The following is a 21,151-nucleotide window of genomic DNA, read 5'->3' on the forward strand; positions in this document are numbered from 1 at the left end:
GGGAAGCTCCCCGCGCTCTGCCAACAGGGATCTGCCCTGGGAAATCATCCAAAATTAAACATCCCACCCAGAACTAGCACAGCTCCACGCTGCCAGGGGGAGCAGCACATGGAAGCTCCAGAGGTTTCCCATGGGAAAGGAAGGATTTGGGGAAATACGTGCTGCGTGCCAAGGTTTGGATGGCAGTGGATCCCTAAATCCTGGGAGAGGCTGCGCTCACAGGATCAGCGCTGTGGGAGACACGGGGGTTCAGCTTCACCCTGGGTGCCATGGACACATCAGTCCCTCTGCTCTGCTCTGGTGACTCTCACCCGGAGCACTGCCACCAGCATGAGGACATGGAACTGCTGGAGTGAATCCAGAGGAGACCATGGAGATGCTCCCAGGGCTGGAGCCCCTCTGCTCTGGAGCCAGGCTGGGAGAGCTGGGGGTGCTCACCTGGAGAAGAAAAGGCTCCAGAGAGAGCTCAGAGCCCCTTCCAGTGCCTAAAGGGGCTCCAGGAGAGCTGGAGAGGAACTGGGGACAAGGGATGGAGGGACAGGACACAGGGAATGGCTTCCCACTGCCGGAGGACAGGGATGGATGGGATATTGGGAAGAAATTGTTCCCTGGGAGGGTGGGGAGACCCTGGCACAGGGTGCCCAGAGAAGCTGGGGCTGCCCCTGGATCCCTGGCAGTGTCCAAGGCCAGGCTGGATGGGGCTTGGAGCAGCCTGGGATAGTGGAAAGTGTTGGGGTTGGAACTGGCCGAGTTTAAGGTCCCTTCTCACCCAAACCATTCCATGAGGATGAAATAACATAAAACTCGCTCTAAAAGCCACTTGCTGGGACACCACCCCTCAGCATGTTTGAAAAATGCTGTTTTTTGGCTTTGAAGCAGGAATTCCTTTGAGGTTTGTCCTTGCAGATCCGAGGGGTGCATGGTCTCATCAACCCTCTGTGAGCAGGAGCTGGCGCGGGCTCCGAGCCTCAGCCAGAAGCGCTGAAATTAAAAACGTGTCGGCGCCGTGATTCCTCCACAGCCCAGAAAACGCCAAACTCATGTTATTTTTGAATCCCCTGATTTTTCAGGGCTGCTGGAAATAAGATCTCCTGTTCTGACTTCCAAGCACTAAAGAGAGGTGAATCACTCCTGAAAAACCCTCCCGTGGACCACCCAGGGGCTCCTGCAGAGCTGGGAACCAGAAGTGGCAAAGAGCAGAAGGATTTTCTTGACACAACTGCAACTGCACAAGGCAAAATCACCTCGGAACAGGAGCAGAGTTCCCCAAGTGAGAGGTGTGATAATGAATCCAGGCTGATTAATATGCATCGAGCTGAATCACATTCAGGTCAAAGGGTGAGCCCCAAACCTTGAGTGTAACACGTTCCCTTCCAGGACCCAACATCTGTCTGGAATTCAGATAGAAATAGCTTTTTTTTTCCCCCCTCATAATTATCCAACTCAGCATAAATTATTATTTTTTTAACTAAATAATAGTTTGGATTTTTGTTCCTTGCTGTGATTGGTCAGAGCTCTCCTTTTTTTAACGATCTGTGACTTTCTGGAGAGTCCTGCTGGGGTTTTAAAACTTGTAACTTGCAAATCACCATGTCAAGAACCATGGTGCCAGTCATATAAAATATGAAATCACACGTTCTTAACATTTATTTGTTGTCATTTTTAATGAGAAAACATGGGGTTTTTTAACAGAACACTGGCTGAAAGTCCTCAGACTGAAATTGTCCCTGTGCTGTTGATGTTCATACCGTGGAGTGGTATTTTGGGAGACCACATGCAAGATACTCTCCTAAACGGCCAACAAAAGCTAAAATTGAACCAAAATAACGCCTCTTAAAATGCACACTTCTATATTTAATGCTGCTCTTTCATTAGAAGTTCCAAGATTTCCTCCTGAAGGGTTTCAGGAGCGTTGCTGTCACGGATCCCTCGGAATAAGCAGGAAGTGGGTGATTCCTGTGGGAGCACTGTGGAAATCGGGTCGCTGTGGAAATCGAGTCGCTGTGGAAATCGAGTCTCTCTATCCCCTGGCTGATCCCTCGTGGGCAGAGCTCACACTGTGAACCAGGGGGACACATTTGGGCTGGAGCCTGGGCTTCAGGAAGGTTTTGCCATCCTGGACATCCAGCGAGGTCCGCGTTGGGATGCTAAAATCCATCACCGCGCGTTTTTGTTGGCATTTAGGGAGATCCAACGCTCTCTGCTTCCTTGTTTCCTGTTTAGGTGCTCCTGATCATAAGTGGGAACCTGAGTTTCCTGAACTGGCTGACCATGGTGCCCAGCATCGCCTGCTTTGACGATGCCAGCCTGGGGCTGCTCTTCGGCTCCCGGCTGAGGGAACGGGTGGCGCGGATGCAGCTCCCGGGGCCGGAGGGGGAGAGGCTTTCCCTGGGTAAGTTATTCTCAGAGAGGGAGAAGTTGGGATTTTGGTGTGCTTGGCTCCAAAGCTTTCATCTTCAAACCAAAGCTCTGCTCCTCTGTGGGCAGAGGGTGCCTGCACCTCGCAGTGTGAAGCTGGGGGTTGTCCATGAGGGTCTGTGGGACATTGCTGGAGGGGGGGACGTTGCCATGGGGACGTGGCTTCTGGGACATGTCCTCTGCAGGACCAATGTCACAGCAAATCCAGGCAGTTGCAGCCCTGGAAAGTCAGTGCTTGCTCTGCCCCCAGCAACTCAAACGCAAAATAAGAATGTGGAGTTGTACAGTTCACCTTAGGGTTTTGTTTTGAACTTGTTTGTTAATTTTGGCTGTTTAAAGACAAGGATGAAACACCCAGTGCAGCTTGAGGTGGGCTTGGAAGCTGGGTTCTCACATTGGCTTTCTTCCATGGTGTGATGAAGAGAAGGCTCCAAGGAGACCTCAGAGCCCCTTTCAGTTCCTAAAGGGGCACCAGGAGAGCTGGAGAGGGACTGGGGACAAGGGATGGAGGGACAGGACACAGGGAATGGCTTCACATTAACAGAGATCAGCGATAGATGGGATATTGGGAAGGAACTGTTCCCTGTGAGGGTCCTGGCACAGGGTGCCCAGAGAAGCTGGGGCTGCCCCTGGATCCCTGGCAGTGTCCAAGGCCAGGTTGGATGGGGCTTGGAGCAGCCTGGGATAGTGGGAGGAGCAGCTGCTGGTGGCCACCACTGGTGGTGTGGCCACCATCGAGGTGGGGAGGGAATTGCCCAGGACAGGGAGGAGGAGAACTCCTGTTCGTACCATGAATATGAAAAAGCAAATACAAGGGGGGTTAAGACTGGAAAAAAGGGCTCGAGGTGGCTGATTTCCCCTTCCAGAGGCAGTTTCCAAGCAGCCCTGATCCAGGAGAAGCAGTACTGGGATGTTTCTCATGAGGCTGCGTAGCAGATGGAGAGTGGTGTTTGCAGCATTTTTATAAACCGCATATAAGCAACAAATTGCCTGTAATATCAACAACAATCACAGCTGCTGGGGTTAAATATCCCAAACATCTGTCAGAGGAAGGAAAAACGTCAACAAGAGGCAGCATCTGTCTCCAGTCTTTTCTACCAAGAAGCAGTTTATTAACCAAAAATGGGAGTTCCAGCCATGCAGCTTCAGTAAATCTGGTGTCTTTTATTTCACATATTTTGCTGGAATAAATCTTTATTGGCTTTTCCCCTCATGGAGCTTTGCTTTAGAGCCTGTGAAAGTCTCAGACTTTTCCTACCAACTCCATTTATGCCTCCAATCCCAAACAACACTAAGGCTGCACCTTTTTTTTGGGAGGAAAAGCCAAAGGGAGTCCCTGTGAGGGGGAGGCAGATCCTGTTTTGAGGAACTCACACCTTTTCTGTGATGCTGTCCAGAGAGTCTGAGCCAGGGTGTCCAAGCAAGGACATCATCCATCCATCCATCCATCCATCCCACTCTGGGTGTAGCCATGCCCCACCCTCAGAAGGGGTGGGGTATCTGTAATATCCCAGGAATTTGAATTCCTGCGTATTTTCTCTGCTAAGGAAGCAGGGGCTATTGAGCTGGTGCTGATGGGTGCCAGGAGGCTCAGAGGAACCCTCAGCCCTGGGCCACCAGAGCAGAAGACAGGAGGGTCCCCAGCCGTGTCCTGCTCATGACCTGATTTTGTGAGGCCACATCTTTGAAGTGTGTGTTTGACTCCTACTGAGGCCTCCACTTCCCATCCAGATCCCACTGGCTCCTGTCCCCAGGTTTTGCTCCATCTTTGCCATCTAGGTTATTTTTTTCCCTGAATTAACTCCTTTTTCTCTCAGATTGAGCAGCTGTGACCCCAAGGGCCTGGAGACAGGATGAGAATCACCCCTGCTGAAGGGTGAGCAGTCCCTGCATGGCCATGGACTGCTGAGGAGCCAAGTGGGGGCTCTGTGCCTGTGCCTGCCCTTGAATTACAGGGGAAGAAGTTCAGCCCATCTAAAAAAAAACCCCAAAAATGCCCCAAAACCTCATACACAGCAGCACAGGGGGCGAGGGAAGGCCCGATTCAAATGATTCTCCAGAAATGTTCTCAGACTAAACAATTATTAATAGCTTCTGAGAGAGGTTCAAATAAACATCCCTCTCCTGCAGAGATAAGGGGAAAGCTCCACGCAATTGCTTTGAATCTGATCCTTTGGCTGTTAATGTTAAATAAATTGAAAAGGGCCATGAGGGAAGCAGCCCCTCGGGGGTCACCTCTGCTTATTTGTCTGATTGTGGCGGTGTCTGCCCGGCCTGGGATCCAGCCCAGCCCCGTGCTGCTCCTGCAAACCCCATCCCAGAGCACTGGCAGAGCAACACACATCTCCTCCAGGAATGGTGGGGAACAGGCATTTTGCAGAAGGAAAAGCCCTCAGGATGGGGAGAGCGTGGGGCAGCAGGAGGAGGCAGGAGCGGCCCCAGGACTCCAGGCCCAGCTCCCAGAGCAGGAGGCTGATCCTGAGCAAGGTGCAAGTGCCAGCTGTGGTTTTTCCCCTGTATTAAAGCCATGATTAATGTCACATTTTAGACATTTTTTCCTTTTAGCCCTTGCTCAGACTATTTAGAGAAAGGCAGATCCCAGCAGCGATAGCGGCTCGTGGCAAGGTCGGGGTGATTACAGCGGGGTTTTGTGAGTGGTGGGGCCGGCACGGGGGGCCCTGGGAATGGGAATGGGAATGGGAATGGGAATGGGAATGGGAGCAGAGCAGTGAAATCACCTCCCTCTGGTCTGGTTTTGTGTCCCCCGCAGGCTCCTGTGTCCGCAGAGTGCTGAACATCTCCTTGGGCCTCCTGATCATCTACCTCAGCATCCCGGTGGTGCTGAACCTGCTCAACTCCAGACAGGTCATGAACACCTCGTTCAACCCCCTCAGAATCGTCAACACCTACGGAGCCTTTGGGAGGTACAGAGGCTTTAATGGCACATCCCAGACCTCTGTCCAGGGTATTCCAGAGCCAGACATTCTGTGTGCCTTAAACCTAAACAGAAATCCTTCCAGTAGACCTGGAATACGAAGGAGATGGAGAAAAGGAGCAGGTTTCTTTCCCACTGAATTTATTTTCTTTGACATTTTTCTTTGACCTCTTTTCTTTCTCAGTTAGCTCATTCTGTCTGTTCTAGGCTTGGAGTATCTGTTCATGAGAGAGATGGAGAAAAGGAGCAGGTTTCTTTCCCACTGAATTTATTTTCTCTGAGCTGTTTATGAGTCACCTCATTCCATCAACATAGCAAATGTAAGAGCAGGATGAAAATATCCATAGGAGAGTTCATCCAGTGGATAGACTTCACCCTCCCCAGCCCTCTTTATTTCTGCTGAGCTTCTCTTCCCCTGTACTCCTTTGCTTTCCCTCCTGGAAACATCCACAGCAGCTCTTGGTAACAGATTTTAGGCCAACAAAAGGAAGTGCTTTTTCCGTCTTGGGGAATTCATTGCTCCAGGCATGGAGACCAAAGTAGGAATGGCCTCAAAAGAGAAGATTTGAGAGGACAGGGCCATCAGCGGCTCAAGGCTGCAAGGTGGGATGGACAAGGGAAGCATCTCCAGCTGTGTTTGGAAACACACTGGTTTGGGCTGGGTTTTAAGGATCCAAATCTGGTTTTTGGGGGACTAAAGCTTAGGTGAGCCATGGCTGGGCTCAGCATAACCCCTCTCATGTGCTGTCCATCCCAGCCTCTTCCAGCTGGGAAGATGATGAAAAGCAGAGCTGCATCCTCAGGTTGTTCCAGGGACAACAAGAAGGCCGGGCTTCTCTGGAGGCTTTGCCACCACCTGCTCAGGGTGACCATGGGATGTTCTCCAGAGCTCTGGGATGGGCTCTGGACGAGGCCCCAGAGGAGAAGCCAGCAGTAAATAAATACATTTTGCAGAAGGTGAAGCAGTTTGGCTGTCAAAGGCCCAGCGGGGCGGGTGGTGAAGAGGAGGAATGAGTCCCACCACAAGCACTGGAGATGCTGAGGACTCATCAAATGAATATCATCTTTTCCTCAGTTTTTCAAATCACAGACATTTCTGTGGACAGAAAAAAATGAGAAAAAACCCATTAAAACCATCAACACTACTTGTGGAAAATGCCAACATTTCCTCTTTTTTTTTGAGAGAGAGAAATAACCCCAGAAGCTCTTTGAAGGCTGGAGTGGTGAAGCTCCAGGAGATTGTTTTCTTTGGGTTGTTGTTCTTTTTCTTCTTTGGTCTTTGGTTTCTGTTTCAACAGTTACCAGACCCTACAGAGCATGTGCTGCAATGCTGCTGTAAGATGTTTGTAATTCCAGCCTATGTAAACCAATAAAAAGAGGATTGCAGCTTATAATGAATCTCCAATGATGTGAAACCTGACAGGTTTTGAATCACACAGTAGGACCGTGCTTTTATTGGTAATTTGGTGTCCCTGATTTACAGAGTGCTCCTAAGCCTTGGGCAGCCAGCCACAGCTCATAACTCAGCCCAGGGGATAATATGGAACTTGGCTGGAGAATCCAGAGATCTCCTAAATGGAGGGAACAATTATAAGAGGAGATAGTCAGCATTCCTTGGGTTGGGAGCATCTCTCCCTGGAAGCCATCGGGGCAGAAGGTGGAGGTGGTGTGTTCCCAAACTTTCAGTTTCTTGGGTTGGAGGAGGCAAAATCAAAGTAGAAAAAAAATCAAAAGGGTGTTGGCAGCTGGAGAAATTTGCCAGGCAGGTTTCTGTAGCTCCATGTTCCTCATGGAAGGCAGCTCCTTGGAGCCGGTGGGTGTCTCTGGCAGGTCACCCAGCACTCCAGGGTGGTGTTTCCATGGTCTGGAGTTTGCTGTTCCCACTGCTCTGTGCTGGGAGCGCAGCTGAGGCACATGGGATTAGTCATGACCTGCCTCTGTTCCAGAACCACAGACCCACCATTCCGTAGGAATCATCTTTATGGATCAGCCCTCCCTCGGGCTGGAGTAGCTGCAGGTGGTAGAAGGAAAGGCATGGAATTTGGCTGTGCTGCTGGAGAGAGGAAAGTCCCAGGATCCAGAGGTTCTCTGGATCTCAGGATCCAACTGTACCTCCAGCTGGGCCAGTGACTCGTGTTCCACGTGGACTCTCATGAACCCGAGCTTTTAGTTGAGATATTGGTGATGCTCTGGCACAGATTCCCAGAGAAGCTGTGGCTGCCCCTGGATCCCTGGAAGTGTCCCAGGCCAGGCTGGATGGGGCTTGGAGCAACCTGGGATAGTGGAAGGTGTTGGCGTTGGAACTGGATGAGCTTTAAGGTCCCTTCCCACCCAAACCAGTCTGGGATTTTATGATTTTCCATGACTTGAGACAAATAATAACATCCCATTGTATCCCACAGCATCACCAAGGAGAGGACAGAAGTCATCCTTCAGGGAACAGCCAGCCTGGATCCCAATGATCCCACTGCAGTCTGGGAGGAGTTTGAGTTCAAGTGCAAGCCCGGGGACTTGAGGAGGAGGCCGTGCCTCATCTCCCCCTACCACTATCGCCTCGACTGGCTCATGTGGTTTGCTGCCTTCCAGGTAGGTGCCTTTGAAAGCTTGGGCCTTCCTTGACCAGGAAAAAGAAATTATATGGATTTACTACATGTTGGGATCAGGGGGGAATGTTGGAAGCCGTGGCTAAGTTCATTATGTTAAAAAAAAAAGCAAGAACAAAGGTTGTGTTCCTAAAGGATTGTGCTACTGTAATGAAACTTTTGGCAATTTGATGTGAGGTTTTTTAAGGGTTTCTTAGCAATACCAAGAATCGCTGTCAGGGACACCCCTGGGGACAGCAGCTCTCGTTCCCTACCTGCCCACACATGGACATTGGTCCCTCCACATGTATTCCTCACGTGGTGCCAGCAAACAGGTGACAGCCAGAAATTAAATAAGGGGGGGGGGAACCATGAAATGTTAATTCTTGCTTAGCTTATTCTGCAAATCTTACCCACATGATGTGGGCTGGGTTTTACAAAACTGACTGACAGCAGTGGTGTGAGGCAAACCCATGTCAGAGTATCCCAGGCTTTTCTCTTTGTCCCTGTATCCTCCCCTGGAATATCTTCTTCCCTCTGCCCCAAACTCCTGTGTTTGCTTTCCCTGTGGCATTTTCATTTCAGCGCCTTTGGGATTCCTGGGCCATGACATCAGGCCACGGTTGGATATTTACCCCACTAGTTTGTGTGTGCTGGAATTTCATTTAATCTGCATTAGGTCTGCTTATCCCTCAGGAAAACCACAGCCAAGGTCCAAACTCCAGCCAGGAGCAGTGCCCGGAACTGGGGAATGGTGCAGGGGGTGGATGGAGCTGGTGGTTGAAGTCAGGCTGTGTTTTGGGAGGGCTCTGGGTGCAGAGAAATCAGCTCTCCCAGGCAGAAGTTGTTTCTGAGGTGAGAAGAAGGCTCTGCCCAGGGCAGAAATGTCCTGAAGGTTTAAAATAAAAGGGATTTGAGTTTTAAAGCTGAAGAGGATGGGACACAGGCCCTGCTGTGCGGAGCAGAGTGTAGGCCCTGCTGAGGGATGCTGGAGCCAGGTGCTGGTGTACCCGTGAGGAGGAAGAGGAAATAACTCAGCCTCTTTGCATCTTGTTAAATTCGTTATTATTGGTGTTTATTTCATTATTTGTAGTGTTTAATTCATTATTTTTAGTGTTTCATTCACTGAAAGCTTCCCCCAAATGTTCCCGTTCACCTGTTGGAGTGTTGGTCTCTTGAGGTGTGTCCACAGCAGCTAATTAGCAGTAATTATTGTTGGGGGTCTCTGTGCACAGGCAGGGGGAGGTGCATCCCTCCCACGGAGTGGATCTGTCACCCTGGATCCCATCTGTCACCTCCCACTACTGCAGCAGCACCCTCTGGAATGGGTCTGGTGCTCCTTCCCAGCCATCCCACTGCAGCATTCCCACATCCCTCCTGCCACTGGGACTTTCCATGGCTCCCCCAGCACACACAGAAATCTCCGTGGAGCAATTTCAGATCCTGCTTAGAAGAGCTGTTAACAAAAGGAGGAAAAAAACCCTCTGGAAAGTGGGAAGTGGGGATGACTCGTGGAAAACAGTGGGAAGGCGAGTTGCCTGGGCACGGCAGCGAGCCCTGGATGCTCAGGCATGTAAATACCTGCTTAAGCATGGAAGTAAATCCCGTTTGGAATGGCCTCTGGTCGGTTGGAGCCCTGAGAGCTGCAGATCTGCTGCCAGCTGCCCTCCCTGGGCAGCTCCTGCACAGCCGGAGAAGTCCCTGGGTGTTGTTTAGACTTTGTGTCCCCCAGAGCTGCAGAAAGGATGAGAAGCAGGAGCTGAAAGCCCAGGAGGAGCTTGTGAAGCCAGAGGCGTTGTGCAAAACCCGTGTGGGAGTTTGCAGAGTCCATAAAACCGAGTGAGTTCAGCCTCTGGGTTAGATTTCAGTTGTTTTCAGAAGCTCTGGGTTGTTTCTCTGGCCCCGCTCTCCCAGGTCTGCGTTTGCACTTCCCTGGCAGTGGCCAGGTACAGAGTTGACATTCCCAGCTCTGACAGGCTGTGGAAAAGCCCCGGGCTTGTGGGAAGGATATTTCCCATCCCTTTGTGCTGCTCCTGACAGGCTCCTCTTTGCACCTCATCAGCACCTGACAAATGACGCCTTCCTGCGCTCCGGGATTGCCGCCGAATTTTCCACCTTGGATTGGCTGCAGGATTCACTGGGAAGTTGCCTCCAACCTGGCCTTGGATACTTCCAGGGATCCAGGGGCAGCCCCAGCTTCTCTGGGCACCCTGTGCCAGGGCCTCCCCACCCTTTGAGAAGGGAGGAAATAATGGCTGAAATGGCAGAATATGATTTAATCCCACGAAAGCGAGGTTAAGCATTAGGAATAACTTTCCCCCCCTTGACACTTCCATGTGTTAGTGCAGAAACATCCTGGTTTTACAGGAGCTGGTGACAAACTGTTAAAGGTTTATCTGTGCTCCAGCTACTGATGCCAACCCTCCTGTAATTATTTGACTTCTGGTTAATGCTGGAATTTCAGGAAAAGCCCAACACTGAGCTGGGCTGGCACAAAATCCATTACAATTTCTGCATTCAGCACCGCTGGTCAATAACAACCAGCAAACAAAATACTGCTCATACTTCTGGGGCTTCGAGTTGGTCAGTTCTGCTGGTGCTGGGATGTCTTGGATTCTACTGAAGTTGGATGTTTATTGCCCCAAAGGTTTGTTGTCCACCAGTGGAAAAGGAAAAATCAAAGGGAAAGGCTTTTCCCTTCCTTATTGTGGCATGAAGGGTATTTATTCTGTTTGAGGACGTCATGGAAACACAAAGGCACCCTCTTGGTGCTTATCAAATAATACCTGCTCCAAAATAACAAAATATTGCTGCACTCAGATTGGTTTTAAAGCCCAGTGTGTGTTGGATTGTTCCTTGAAGCTGCTCCAAAAGTCTCTGGATGTAAAACCACTGTGGAGCAGTGTTGGGATGCTCTGAGATGCAATGTGCGTTTTCCAGAGATGAGGTTATTTATAAATAACCTTCAGCTGCTTTCCTAAGAGCAGAGAGAGCCTCCAGGGTTGGTGCTGTGAGGTCCTGCCCTGGGTGGTAACAGAGAGTGAGGGAAACTTCAGGTTATGCATGAACTGGAAGAGCTGAGGAGAAGTAACCCCGTTTACAGAGAAGGCAGGTTTGTATTTTTGTAAAATTTGATTCAAGCCTCCTGTTATCTCAGCCTTGCAGCCAGAAGGTGCTTGGAGGGAAAAGCTCCCCGGAGGAGGAGGAGGTGTGAGTGTCATAATCAAACCTCAGCCTCGTGCTCCCTGTACCCAGCTCAGCCTTTTCCATTTCCTTTCTTCCCCCTTCTCCAAACACAGGCCTCAGCTCACTTCCATTTTCCATTGCAGCATTCTGGTCCGTGTGCAGCAGGGAAGGCTTTGCTTTCCTCCTTTTCACCAGGATTATTGTCTCCCTGTGATTGTGAAGAATTCCACAGGCTGGCTCACAGGCAGCCTCACCTCCAGCAGGAACAGTGCCAGGGAAGTGCCCAGAATCCCAAACCAGCCCGATATCCTATCGTGCCATGGGCTGGATAAATACAGAGTGAGACCTTGTCCATGCAGGGAATGATTCCTGCCCACAGTGGCCACTGTGTGTCCCCCCTCTGGAACAAAGGGACTTTTCTTCCCCGAGCCAGAGGTGATATGGGAGCTGTGCCAGGTGCGCCCTTTCCCTGGATAGGTGGGATCGAGGAGCTGGCTCCTGAAGTCTTGCTCTGCTCTCTCATGCAGCCTTTCATTCCTGCCTCCTTCGGGGAGCAGCTGCTTTCCCAAGGATTTTCTGAGGGATGGCTTTTAGTGAGTAACGTTGGGCTGGAGACACGGCTTTTTGGGAAACTAATAGAAAAAGGGGATGAAATTAGGAAGAAATTCCTCCCTCTGAGGGCAGAGAGGCCCTGGCACAGGCTCCCAGAGGAGCTGTGGCTGCCCCTGGATCCCTGGAAGTGCCCAAGACCAGGTTGGACAGGGCTTGGAGCAACCTGGGATGGTGAAAGGTGTCCCTGCCCATGGAACTGGATGAGCTTTAAGGTCCCTTCCAACCCAAACCATTCCATGATTCCGTGTGGGTATTGGAGATAATGAGAATGGACCTTCCTTGGATAAGCTGCTTGGAGAGCAGGATGGTAACAAGTGATGGTGAGCTGCAATTACATAAAACAACAAAGGGGGGCATAAACTGTGCCCTCCTTTCTGTGGGACAGGGATTGTTTCTCCTGATAGTTCAAGTTCCCTAAACAGCAACAGTTGAAGGTGCTTAACTCCAGCAGTGCAAGCAGCAGCGTGGATACAGGGTGAGGATGCCCAGGATGGTGAAATTCCATGGTGGAATTCCCGTGTTACATCCACAGTGGGTCGGCAGTGACACAAAAAACACCCCTCACACCATAACACGGGAAATGGAACCTGCCCTGCCCCTCTGGCAGCCACTGACTCTGATGTGAAACCACTCAGGGCTCCCAACCACGTGAAATAATAACCCCGGGCTCCCGTGCCAAGTTTCCAGCTGTTCCCACATGTGCATCTCGTCCTGACCTCCTCCTGCGCCCGTGCCAGCCCCGAGATTCCATAAAACACCACACTAATCCCCAGTCCTTTTTCATTAAATGACCAATTAAAGCTAAAGGAAAAGCCTCCTTATTACTATTATTTCAGTTGGGAACATATTCCCTGTAGCGCTGGGGGGGTTCTGTGGGTTTTTTTGGGATGATAACGTTCCCTTGGCTCTGTTATCAGCAGTTTGGTTGCTACTGTGGCTGCTTTGCTCTGGCTCCTCGCTGGGGCCTGCCTTAGCAGAGCTTTGGGTTTCAATTCTGTGCAGTTATTAAATTCTCCTGGACACAAGCGAATGTGTTCAAGGTGAGAACACCGTGTTTATTCCCCGGAAAAGTGTCGGAGTGGAGAGGTCAGGCAGTGCCAACAGCTGCAGGGAAGCCCCGGGGCAGCGCTGCTCGGGAGGTGGGTGGTGACGCTCAGCTCCTCGGTGTGGCTGGGACGAGGAGCAAAACCCCTTCCCAGAGTGGCATTTGGGGTGAGACTGGTGTGGGAAGATGGGGGGAAGTGTCTGCCCGAGCACTGCACGGGGCTGAAAACCATCAGCAAATCAAAGCTCCTGGGGTCTCAGCACCAAGTGCCCGAAGTTCTTCGTTAGTCCCCTCTGTTGTACCTGAAACGGGATTTTCGGGGCTTCTGGGTGCTTGTACCAGCTGTAGGGACAGCTGAGGATGGTCTGGCTGGAGAGCTGCCCCTCGCACTTCCATGGATCTGCATGGAATGTCCGTGAACACAGAAAGGCTTCAGCTTCAGGGTTGTGTAACTTTGAGACCCCTCAGCTCTGCTCCCCCTGAGCCTTTCTTGAGTTTTGCACTTGGGTTGGCAATGGGGTTTTTGTGTGTTTAGGTCCCTGAATTGCTTTCTGTGCTAAAACAGAAAGAAAACTCAGAAAGGTGAGAAAGGGAAGTGTTTTCCTCCCCCGGGGGGGCTGCACCTCCCCAGGAGTGCTCTGGGCAGGGTCAGACAGTGACTGTGCTCCCTGCAGTGGCTGTGTGCTCACTGGTTCCCCAGTAACCCCAGTACAGATGCAGCACGGGCTCTGTGTGGCGTGGGGGAAGCTCTGGCCCCAGTGGAGGGCAGGGGCAGCTGCGGGAGTCGTGATCTGTGTCTTGACGGAGATGGAGCAGCCCAGGGATCCATCGCTGTGCAGGATCAGTCCCGGCTGCTTCTCGTGCTCGTTGCAGATCCAAACCCTAAAGATGACCCCAAAACAGGCCTGCCCACCTGCCAGCAGTGCGTGCATCTAGCCTGGATTCTTTTTTCTGTTACAATTAACCCACTGGATGGTTCAGGCTCTGCCTGTCCTGTTTTGCTCACTCAGAGCTGGCACCATCAGCCGGATCCCTCTGTCCTGATCCAGTTCAGAGCTGGATCCCTCTGGGTCCAGGGACAGAGGAACCCCTTGGAGTGACGCTTCCCTGGGTGCAGCCCACATCTCCTGGACTCTTTTTTGCCCCCCTTTGCCGCGGTATCACTTTGCAGAGTAATGAGTTAAGCAGGGTCGTTAGCGCAGCTCGGCTCCCGCTTCCGGCTCCAGCGAGATCCAAAGCTCCGTGCGGGAAGGGGGGTGGGGGCTGCACCGGCTGGAAATTTCTCACCGCAGACTTCGCTGGGGCCAGACATGTTGTAAATTTTACAAGAAAAACACTTTACAAACCAGAAGTCCAACTCTGGTGCGCACGGAGCTGCTAATTAACAATTTGGAGACCACGGGAGCCGGGGAGCCAATCCCACCTTCCCGGAGCCTCCCGGTTCTCAGTCAGGCTCTGAAGGTTTGGGGGCTTCCGTCAAGCTCCAGCTCGGGGAGTCTGGTGATTCCTGTTTCCATTCTCCTGTTGCTTCCCAGCTTTCACACAGGAACCCTCAAATCTCCCGGGATCTCCTGGAGATGATGTTTAACGTTGTACAGGGCACTGGGATGTCCGCAGACTCGGGACACTGAAGGTGTCGCTTGTGATCTTTGATCCCTGCAATTGCTGTTGCACCTTTTGGGGGATCCTCTCTCCCAGCCAGCGATTCCCAGGGTGGCACCCACCTTCCCAAATCCCAGCCTGAGCACCTCCAGATCCTGGAAACTTGGAATGAGTCGCCCATGGGGACACAGCCAGGGATGGGGACAGTGCCAGCTCTCCCTGGGAGATGGGTGAGGTTCGTGTGGCACATCCCACACGATGCCAAGCTCCTGCTTCCAGTGCTCCTTTCCCAGATAGTTGTGTCAGGACCATGGTGGCCTCAGTCCCTTGTCCCTCATGAGAGCCACCCCCTCCTCCTCTGTGTCGGGAGGTGGCACCGGGGGTTGGTGGAGGGGGTGGCAGGCTCAGCACGGGGCTGGTGGGGAGCATCCCTGTCTCCAGCACCCATCGCTGATGGATGAGAGCAGATGGAAGGAGCAGGACGGAAGCAGGCAAGGGGGGAGAGTCATCATTTTGCAGAACTCGTTGGCTGAAATAACTGCGGTTTTCCTCTAACTCGTGATGAGCTGGGGTCAGTAACCCTGCGAGGTGGAGCTGCCCTGCATGGGCCTTTCCACCAGCGCTCGGTGTTTTCCATGGCGTTTCTCTCCCGCTTCCCTTGGCGACGGGAATAACAAACCGGGCCATGAGGGAGCTCTGCAGAGCAGCTTCGCCTCGGGGCTGGGTTTTTGTGAGAGCCCTGCAGGTACAGCTCCCGGGTTTCCCTTTCCCACAGTGTCCCCTGCTGCTTGCACTCAAAAATCCACTCAGGAACTCGCGGAAAAAGCAGGAAAAGAAGAAATCTCAGGGAAGCCCAAGGCACAGGAAGCCACCATGGGGAAATGTTTTTAGGGAGCCTTAACAAGAGCGAAGAGCAGGATTCCTGCAGGGAGGGAAATCATAGGAGCAGGGAGTATCTCAAGCTGGAAGGGATCCAGAAGGATCATCCAGTCCAGCTCCCTGCTTCCCTCGGCTGCCTAAATTCAGAGTCAAACTCTGCCACTGCAGCCTGGGCTGGGGGACCCAGAGCTGCTCCAGAAGTGGCTCCTTGAGGAAGGAATTTAAAGAGGATGGATCACACAGCAGGAAATAAAGAGGAGACAGGAACTGGGAACAGAGAAGCCACTTTTTTCTGTTTTCCTTTGGATAACACCAGGGAACCAACCCAAACTCTTTTCCCAGGGGAAAGCAATCTGGATTAAAAAGGATGGTTGGATTATCCACAGAAAATGTGCTGCTGTGGTTCCCCTGTGGGGTTTGCTGCTAAATAAACGGTTTAAATCAAATATTTGGGGGCAGAATTGGCAGTGAGATGAGACAAACCCAGGGAAGCTCTCCCTGCCCTCTGTCTGGACTTCTAGGATCCCATTGGATGTGTTCTGAAACACTGGGAATTTCATCATTTTCCACCCAAATCTGCTGAAATCTCTCCTCAAAAGTCTTTAATCCCAGTAACACCCCAGGAAAAGCCCAGCAGTTCCTAACGTTTCCCTTTCTTCTTCCTTCCCCAAGACCTACGAGCAGAACGAATGGATCATCCACCTGGCTGGGAAGCTGCTGGCCCAGGAAGAGGAGACCTTGTCCCTGCTGGCCACGAACCCCTTCGCAGGCAGAGACCCTCCAAGGTAAGCCTGGAGTTATCCCGAGGGAGCTGCAAGCTCCACGTTGTTCCCATCCTGGATGTGCACAGGAGGTCCCTGTTGGAGTTGGGATTTGATGGTGGAATTGAGGGTGGGTTTGATGGACACCAGAGTGCTGCCAGCACCTTGATTCCCCCCTGGAGGGGCCACAGGGACCCTCTGGATGAGCCCATTCCCAGGCAGCTCCATGCAGGGCTCGCTGTCGCTGCTCCTGGCCAGGAATGGTCCCTTCTGCAGTGGCTTCCTGCCCCTCAGCTTTAGGGCTTTTGCCACGGTGTCCTTGTGAGCTCAGCTCAAACCCCACCATTTCCGTGGATCTCCTGGGGCATTTCAAAGACAAAACAGCCCTGCAGGAATTACTGAGTTTGTGGACACTCGTCTTGGAATTGTTTGTGTTTTCAAGGAAGAGACAAAGCCAACATCAGCCAGGGAGAGGCACAGAGGAAAACTTCAAGGTTTTATACAAAAGGAATTTTGTCCCAAAAGCGTCTGTTTTGTTGATGGAGTTATTTTTAGCTGAGAAAACATTTTTGGGGCATTTTGGATCAACTCAAGTCACATTCTGCTCTTGCTAATGTTTTCCATTCGAGGCTCTGAGGATGCACTGCAAACAGGGATGCAGGTCTGTGTGGAATGAAATTCCCCTTGGATCCTGCTGATGTTTTCCAGCTTTAGGGCAGTGCATCCCCCAAACCTGAGGAGAGGCTCCTTCTCCAGCTGAGGCACTGAAAACTGCCCACTATTACCAAAATGTTTCCTCTGGTAAAAATCACAGAATCCTGGAATGGTTTGGGGTGGGAAGGATCTTAAAGCCCATCCAGTTCCAACCCCAACACCTTCCACTACCCCAGGGTGCTCCAAGCCCTGTCCAGCCTGGCCTTGGACACTTCCAGGGATCCAGGGGCAGCCCCAGCTTCTCTGGGCACTCTGTGCCAGAGCCTGCCCACCCTCACAGGGAGGAGTTTCTTCCCAATATCCCATAACTCTGCCCTCTGTGATGTGGTGGAAGTGTCCCTGCCCTTGACAGGGAGTGGAACTGGATGATTTTTAACCTCCCTTCCATCCCAAACCATCCCTGATCCTGTGATTCTGTAATCCTGGACTGCAATCCCGGCTGAGGGGAAAGTTTGCTGCCAACCTTAGGGATCCCTTCACTCCCACCACAGCCCTGCTCCCTGCAGTAGCCGGGTGGAAAAAAAAACCACCCTAATTTTCCTACTATTATTCCCCCCTCCCTCCACTCTAAAGGGAATTTTGAGACTTAATTATTTTCATTCCCTGCTAGACTAAATAATTAGGGGAAGGGACTGTTTTCCATAAGAACCTTGCGCTCCGTCCTCCACGGAGTTTGTTCTGTTAATGGAAACTCTACACCTTAAATAGCCAAGGGACTTTCAGAATGAGTTAATGCCTTCGAAATGAAATTTCGGAGACCAAAGTTTGGAGGGTTCTTTACAACTCAAAAAATTACAGTATTTTTTCAAGTGTGATAAACTTCAAATGAGAAACAGGTGACTGATTAAAAATGAGGGCATTGTTGAGGGCCCAGCCTGGCTGAGTGGGAAGCTTGGACTTCGAGGCCGGGGATGTTTGAGGAATGTGGATTTCCCAAATATTCTGGGGCAATGGATAGTTCCTAAAAGCCCAGCCCTCATAAATCTGAACGGGAGGGCTTGGGCTGAGAAATTAAGAAGTGTTGAACACACCATGGAAAAGGCTGCAACAATCAAAGAAAGCAAAAATCAGGTTTTGCCCATGGGAGGGGGAAAAAAACCCCAGGTTTTTGGGTCTGTTCGGTGTCTCTGATGTTAAATCATGGTCACTTCAGGATTTTTATTCCAATTAAAGTAGCACTTTGTTGGAAAAGCCCCACCATGGATGTGAAAAGCTGGATTTGTAGTGGTGGTGGTGGTGGTGAGGGAGCTGGTGCTTCCCTTTGGATGCTCCCTGGCTGCAGGAACACGAGGGGAACGTGGCATTTGGAATTCCTTTTTATTGGATTGCCCTTTTATTTCCCATTTTAAAGTGACTGGACTTTATACCTGGGCCGGATTTCCAGGCTGTGTGAGTCCCGTGGATCCTGGCAGAAGGTGTGGGCGTGGGATCCCATATCCCATGGGATCTGTGGGGTCAGCCCAAGCCATGGGAAGAGCTTGGTCATATTTGCACTTCGTAGAAGCCAATCTGGACCCTCCCCAGAGGGATAAAGGTGACTCTGGAGCTGTTGGAAGCAGAGCTGAGAGCAGGCAGGAAGTGGGAATTCCTGGAAAATCCAGGCATCACTGGGGTGCAGGTAGAAATGAATCTCTCAGATATTACCAGAATATTAATTAAATTAATTGAATTTAATTTAAAAATTAAAATTAAAATTAATTAAATTCCATGGTCCTGAAGGGAAGTTTAAGGGATTTGCTTTGGGGGAAGACAACCTCAGCATTTCAGGGAAGGCAGAGCTCATCCCAAGCTGTCAGGATTTCCCCCAGGCTGGGAACTCTGGTTTGCAGCCGCCTCTGGTAGCTGTGGAGCAGGACAGCCCCACATGTCCCATGGCCATGGGATCTCTCTTCCTTGGCAGGGTAAATTCCAGCCTTGGATCCATCTGGAGCCAGGTTTTCTTCCCCCACAGTTTGCTCTTCCCTTGGCCTTGTCCCACCCTCTTGACCCTCCCTTTCTCACCCATCCAGAGGGGGAAAACCAGAGAGGGAAAACTCCACTGTGCCACTTCCCAAGGGGGTTTGGAGGCTCAGCTGCCCGTGGGATGCTCTGGCTCTGCAGGGCCAGACCTTGCAGGAGCCTCGGAATCAGCAGCACTAAAAAACAACCCCACAACTGCTCTGATTCCCCAAATTTGGGCCAAGGTGGATTAATTTATTCTCCCTCCCACCAACAGGACAAGAACAGCAATGGTGGAGGCTCTGTTACTCTGATGAATTTGGACTTCCCACCACCTGATTTACAACAGAGCAGGGAACCTCGAGATTAAACACCCCCAAAAAACCCCTTCACCAACCCAAAAAGACACCCATGTTTTTCTTTCTTTCTTTCTTCCCTCTCCCACCCCTCCTTGCCTTGTCAGGCCATTAATTCTAACAGAAACCACCACTGGCTTTTTCCCTGGAACCCCTCAGCTGTTGCAGGGAGACAGCTGCACCCTCTGGAACTAATTACAGCTGTCTGGGAGATTTAGGCCTCCATCCCAACAACTCCAATATTGCTGCTAATTTTTAACACATCCAGTTGGGAGATGTCAGGAGGGGCTGATATACGAGCGACTCCTGAAAGCGCCACGGGGCAGCTGCTCCCGGGCATCTGCTGAGGGGAAAATATTGATTTAAAAAATAATGCTGATTATTTTTAGCCTTTCTGGCCTCCCCCCGAGGCCAGGGCCTTGCCCAGTCCGGTGGGGATGCCCCAAAGTTGGTGGCAGATGGGTCCTTGGGGTGGCTCAGTTCTCCCTCCTCCACCAGCACTGTTGCCCTCCTGGCACCACTGTGGGATCAGAAGTTGCCCAAAGGGCCCTTTTGTCCCCTTTCCTTGTTGTTGTCACAGCAGAGAGGGTTTTCCACCTCCTGGAAGAGTCCTTGGAATGCCATCCAGTCCCACCCTTGCCATGGGCAGGGATATCCTCCACTGGACCTGTCCAACCTGGCCGTGGACACTTCCAGGATGGAGCAGCCACAGCTTCTCTGGGAATCTGTGCCAGGGCCTCCCCACCCTCACAGGGAGGAATTCCTTCCCAATATCCCATCTAAATCCTTCAGTTTAAAACCATTTTGTAATGGGAGCTGGTGCCAGTTGCTTCCCAGGGAGCCAGGAGGAGCTGCCAGCTTGTGTTTGCTCAGTAAATCCTGGGAAACTGCTGGTGGCTGGGATCATCCTTCCCAACCTTTCCGTGTCTCCTCTGACCCACAAATCTTGCTGATCCTTCTCCGAGTAGCTGTCACCACCTGGGACATCCTGGTGAGGTCAGGCAGCTCCTTCATGGCCTTTCCAAAGCTGTTCCCGTTTCTCCAGAGCAGGAATTGGGGAATCTCCTGCAGGTTCAGTTTCCAGCATCAGGGAGACTCCAAGACCTGTGGATCCCTTCCAGCAGCCAGGAGATCTTTGGGGGAGCCCCAAAACTGCCCAAACCCTGTGAGCCCTGGAGCGATGGACTTGAGGGTGTCAGTTTGTAGCACCTTCCCTCCCTGAATCCCAGGAAGAGGGAGCAGGACCAGCACTGGAAGAGCTGGGAAATCCCATAATTCCAGGATTGAGGCACCCAGGCAGGTTATAAACACTGGCAGAGCTTGTAAACTCTGTGAGCCCTGAAATGAGGGGCTCCAGTGGGTATTAAACGCTGCAGCTTTCACATCCTGAGCCTGGCAAGAAAATGTTCCCCTGGGTTCCAGGTTTTCCCTGTTTCTCACATTTATTTGGGAATATATGGAGATGGATCCCTCTTGGGAGATGCTCTGCAGTCGCTTAGTGAAGGACAAACCCTGAAGCACCAGAGTGGCAGGTGGAGGGATGTGTGGAGCAGGAGAGGGACTGCCATAAAATCAGCCTTTGAAGCATCTGTGGGAGGTGGATCTGGGTTTGGAGGTGGATGTGTTTTGGGAATTCCAGAAAGCAGCCAGGCAGCACAGTTTGGAAATCTCCAACCATCCTGGAGAGGAACCTGTGGCTACCTGGAACCTCAGGGACGTGGCTGTTCAGTAACGCTCCAGTTATTAACAGGAATTTTGTGCTCCTGCAAAGGAAACCCTGTGGGAAAAACACTTCAGCCTTTGTTTGGCTTTTCCCAGCCTCAGAAAACAGGGGAAAGAGGGACTGCAGGAATGGCCCTGGCTGTAATGAAGGTGGCAGCTGCAGGGCAGTGTTTGTGGGCATGAGATGCAGGTTTGCACTCCCCAAATTCCACTCAGAGCCCCTTTTCCCATTTATCTTCCTTCATCCTCAGAGGGGAAACATGGAGGTCATCAAATCATGGAATCATGGAACGGTTTGGGATGGAACAGACCTTAAAGCCCATCTCATTCCACCCCCTGCCATGGGCAGGGACACCTTCCACCGTCCCAGGGTGCTCCAAGCCCCATCCAGCCTGGCCTTG

General features: G+C 51.6%; 1 protein-coding gene across 1 annotated transcript in view; it reads left to right on the top strand.

Moving 5' to 3' along the window:
- The window catches only part of LMF1 (lipase maturation factor 1), a 144,238-nt gene that overhangs the window by 121,142 nt on the left and 1,945 nt on the right, over window positions 1–21,151 (top strand). Inside the window, exons 7-10 of the mRNA XM_042036866.1 lie at window positions 2,224–2,392; window positions 5,189–5,342; window positions 7,756–7,939; window positions 15,932–16,044. Of these exons, the coding sequence (XP_041892800.1) occupies window positions 2,224–2,392; window positions 5,189–5,342; window positions 7,756–7,939; window positions 15,932–16,044 (620 nt within the window). The remainder of the gene's footprint in view (window positions 1–2,223; window positions 2,393–5,188; window positions 5,343–7,755; window positions 7,940–15,931; window positions 16,045–21,151) is intronic.

The sequence above is a fragment of the Corvus kubaryi genome, unplaced genomic scaffold (assembly GCF_017639235.1).
Source record: "Corvus kubaryi isolate FWS band 111438036 unplaced genomic scaffold, C.kubaryi_AGA036_p1.0 37387, whole genome shotgun sequence".
Taxonomy (NCBI): domain Eukaryota; kingdom Metazoa; phylum Chordata; class Aves; order Passeriformes; family Corvidae; genus Corvus; species Corvus kubaryi.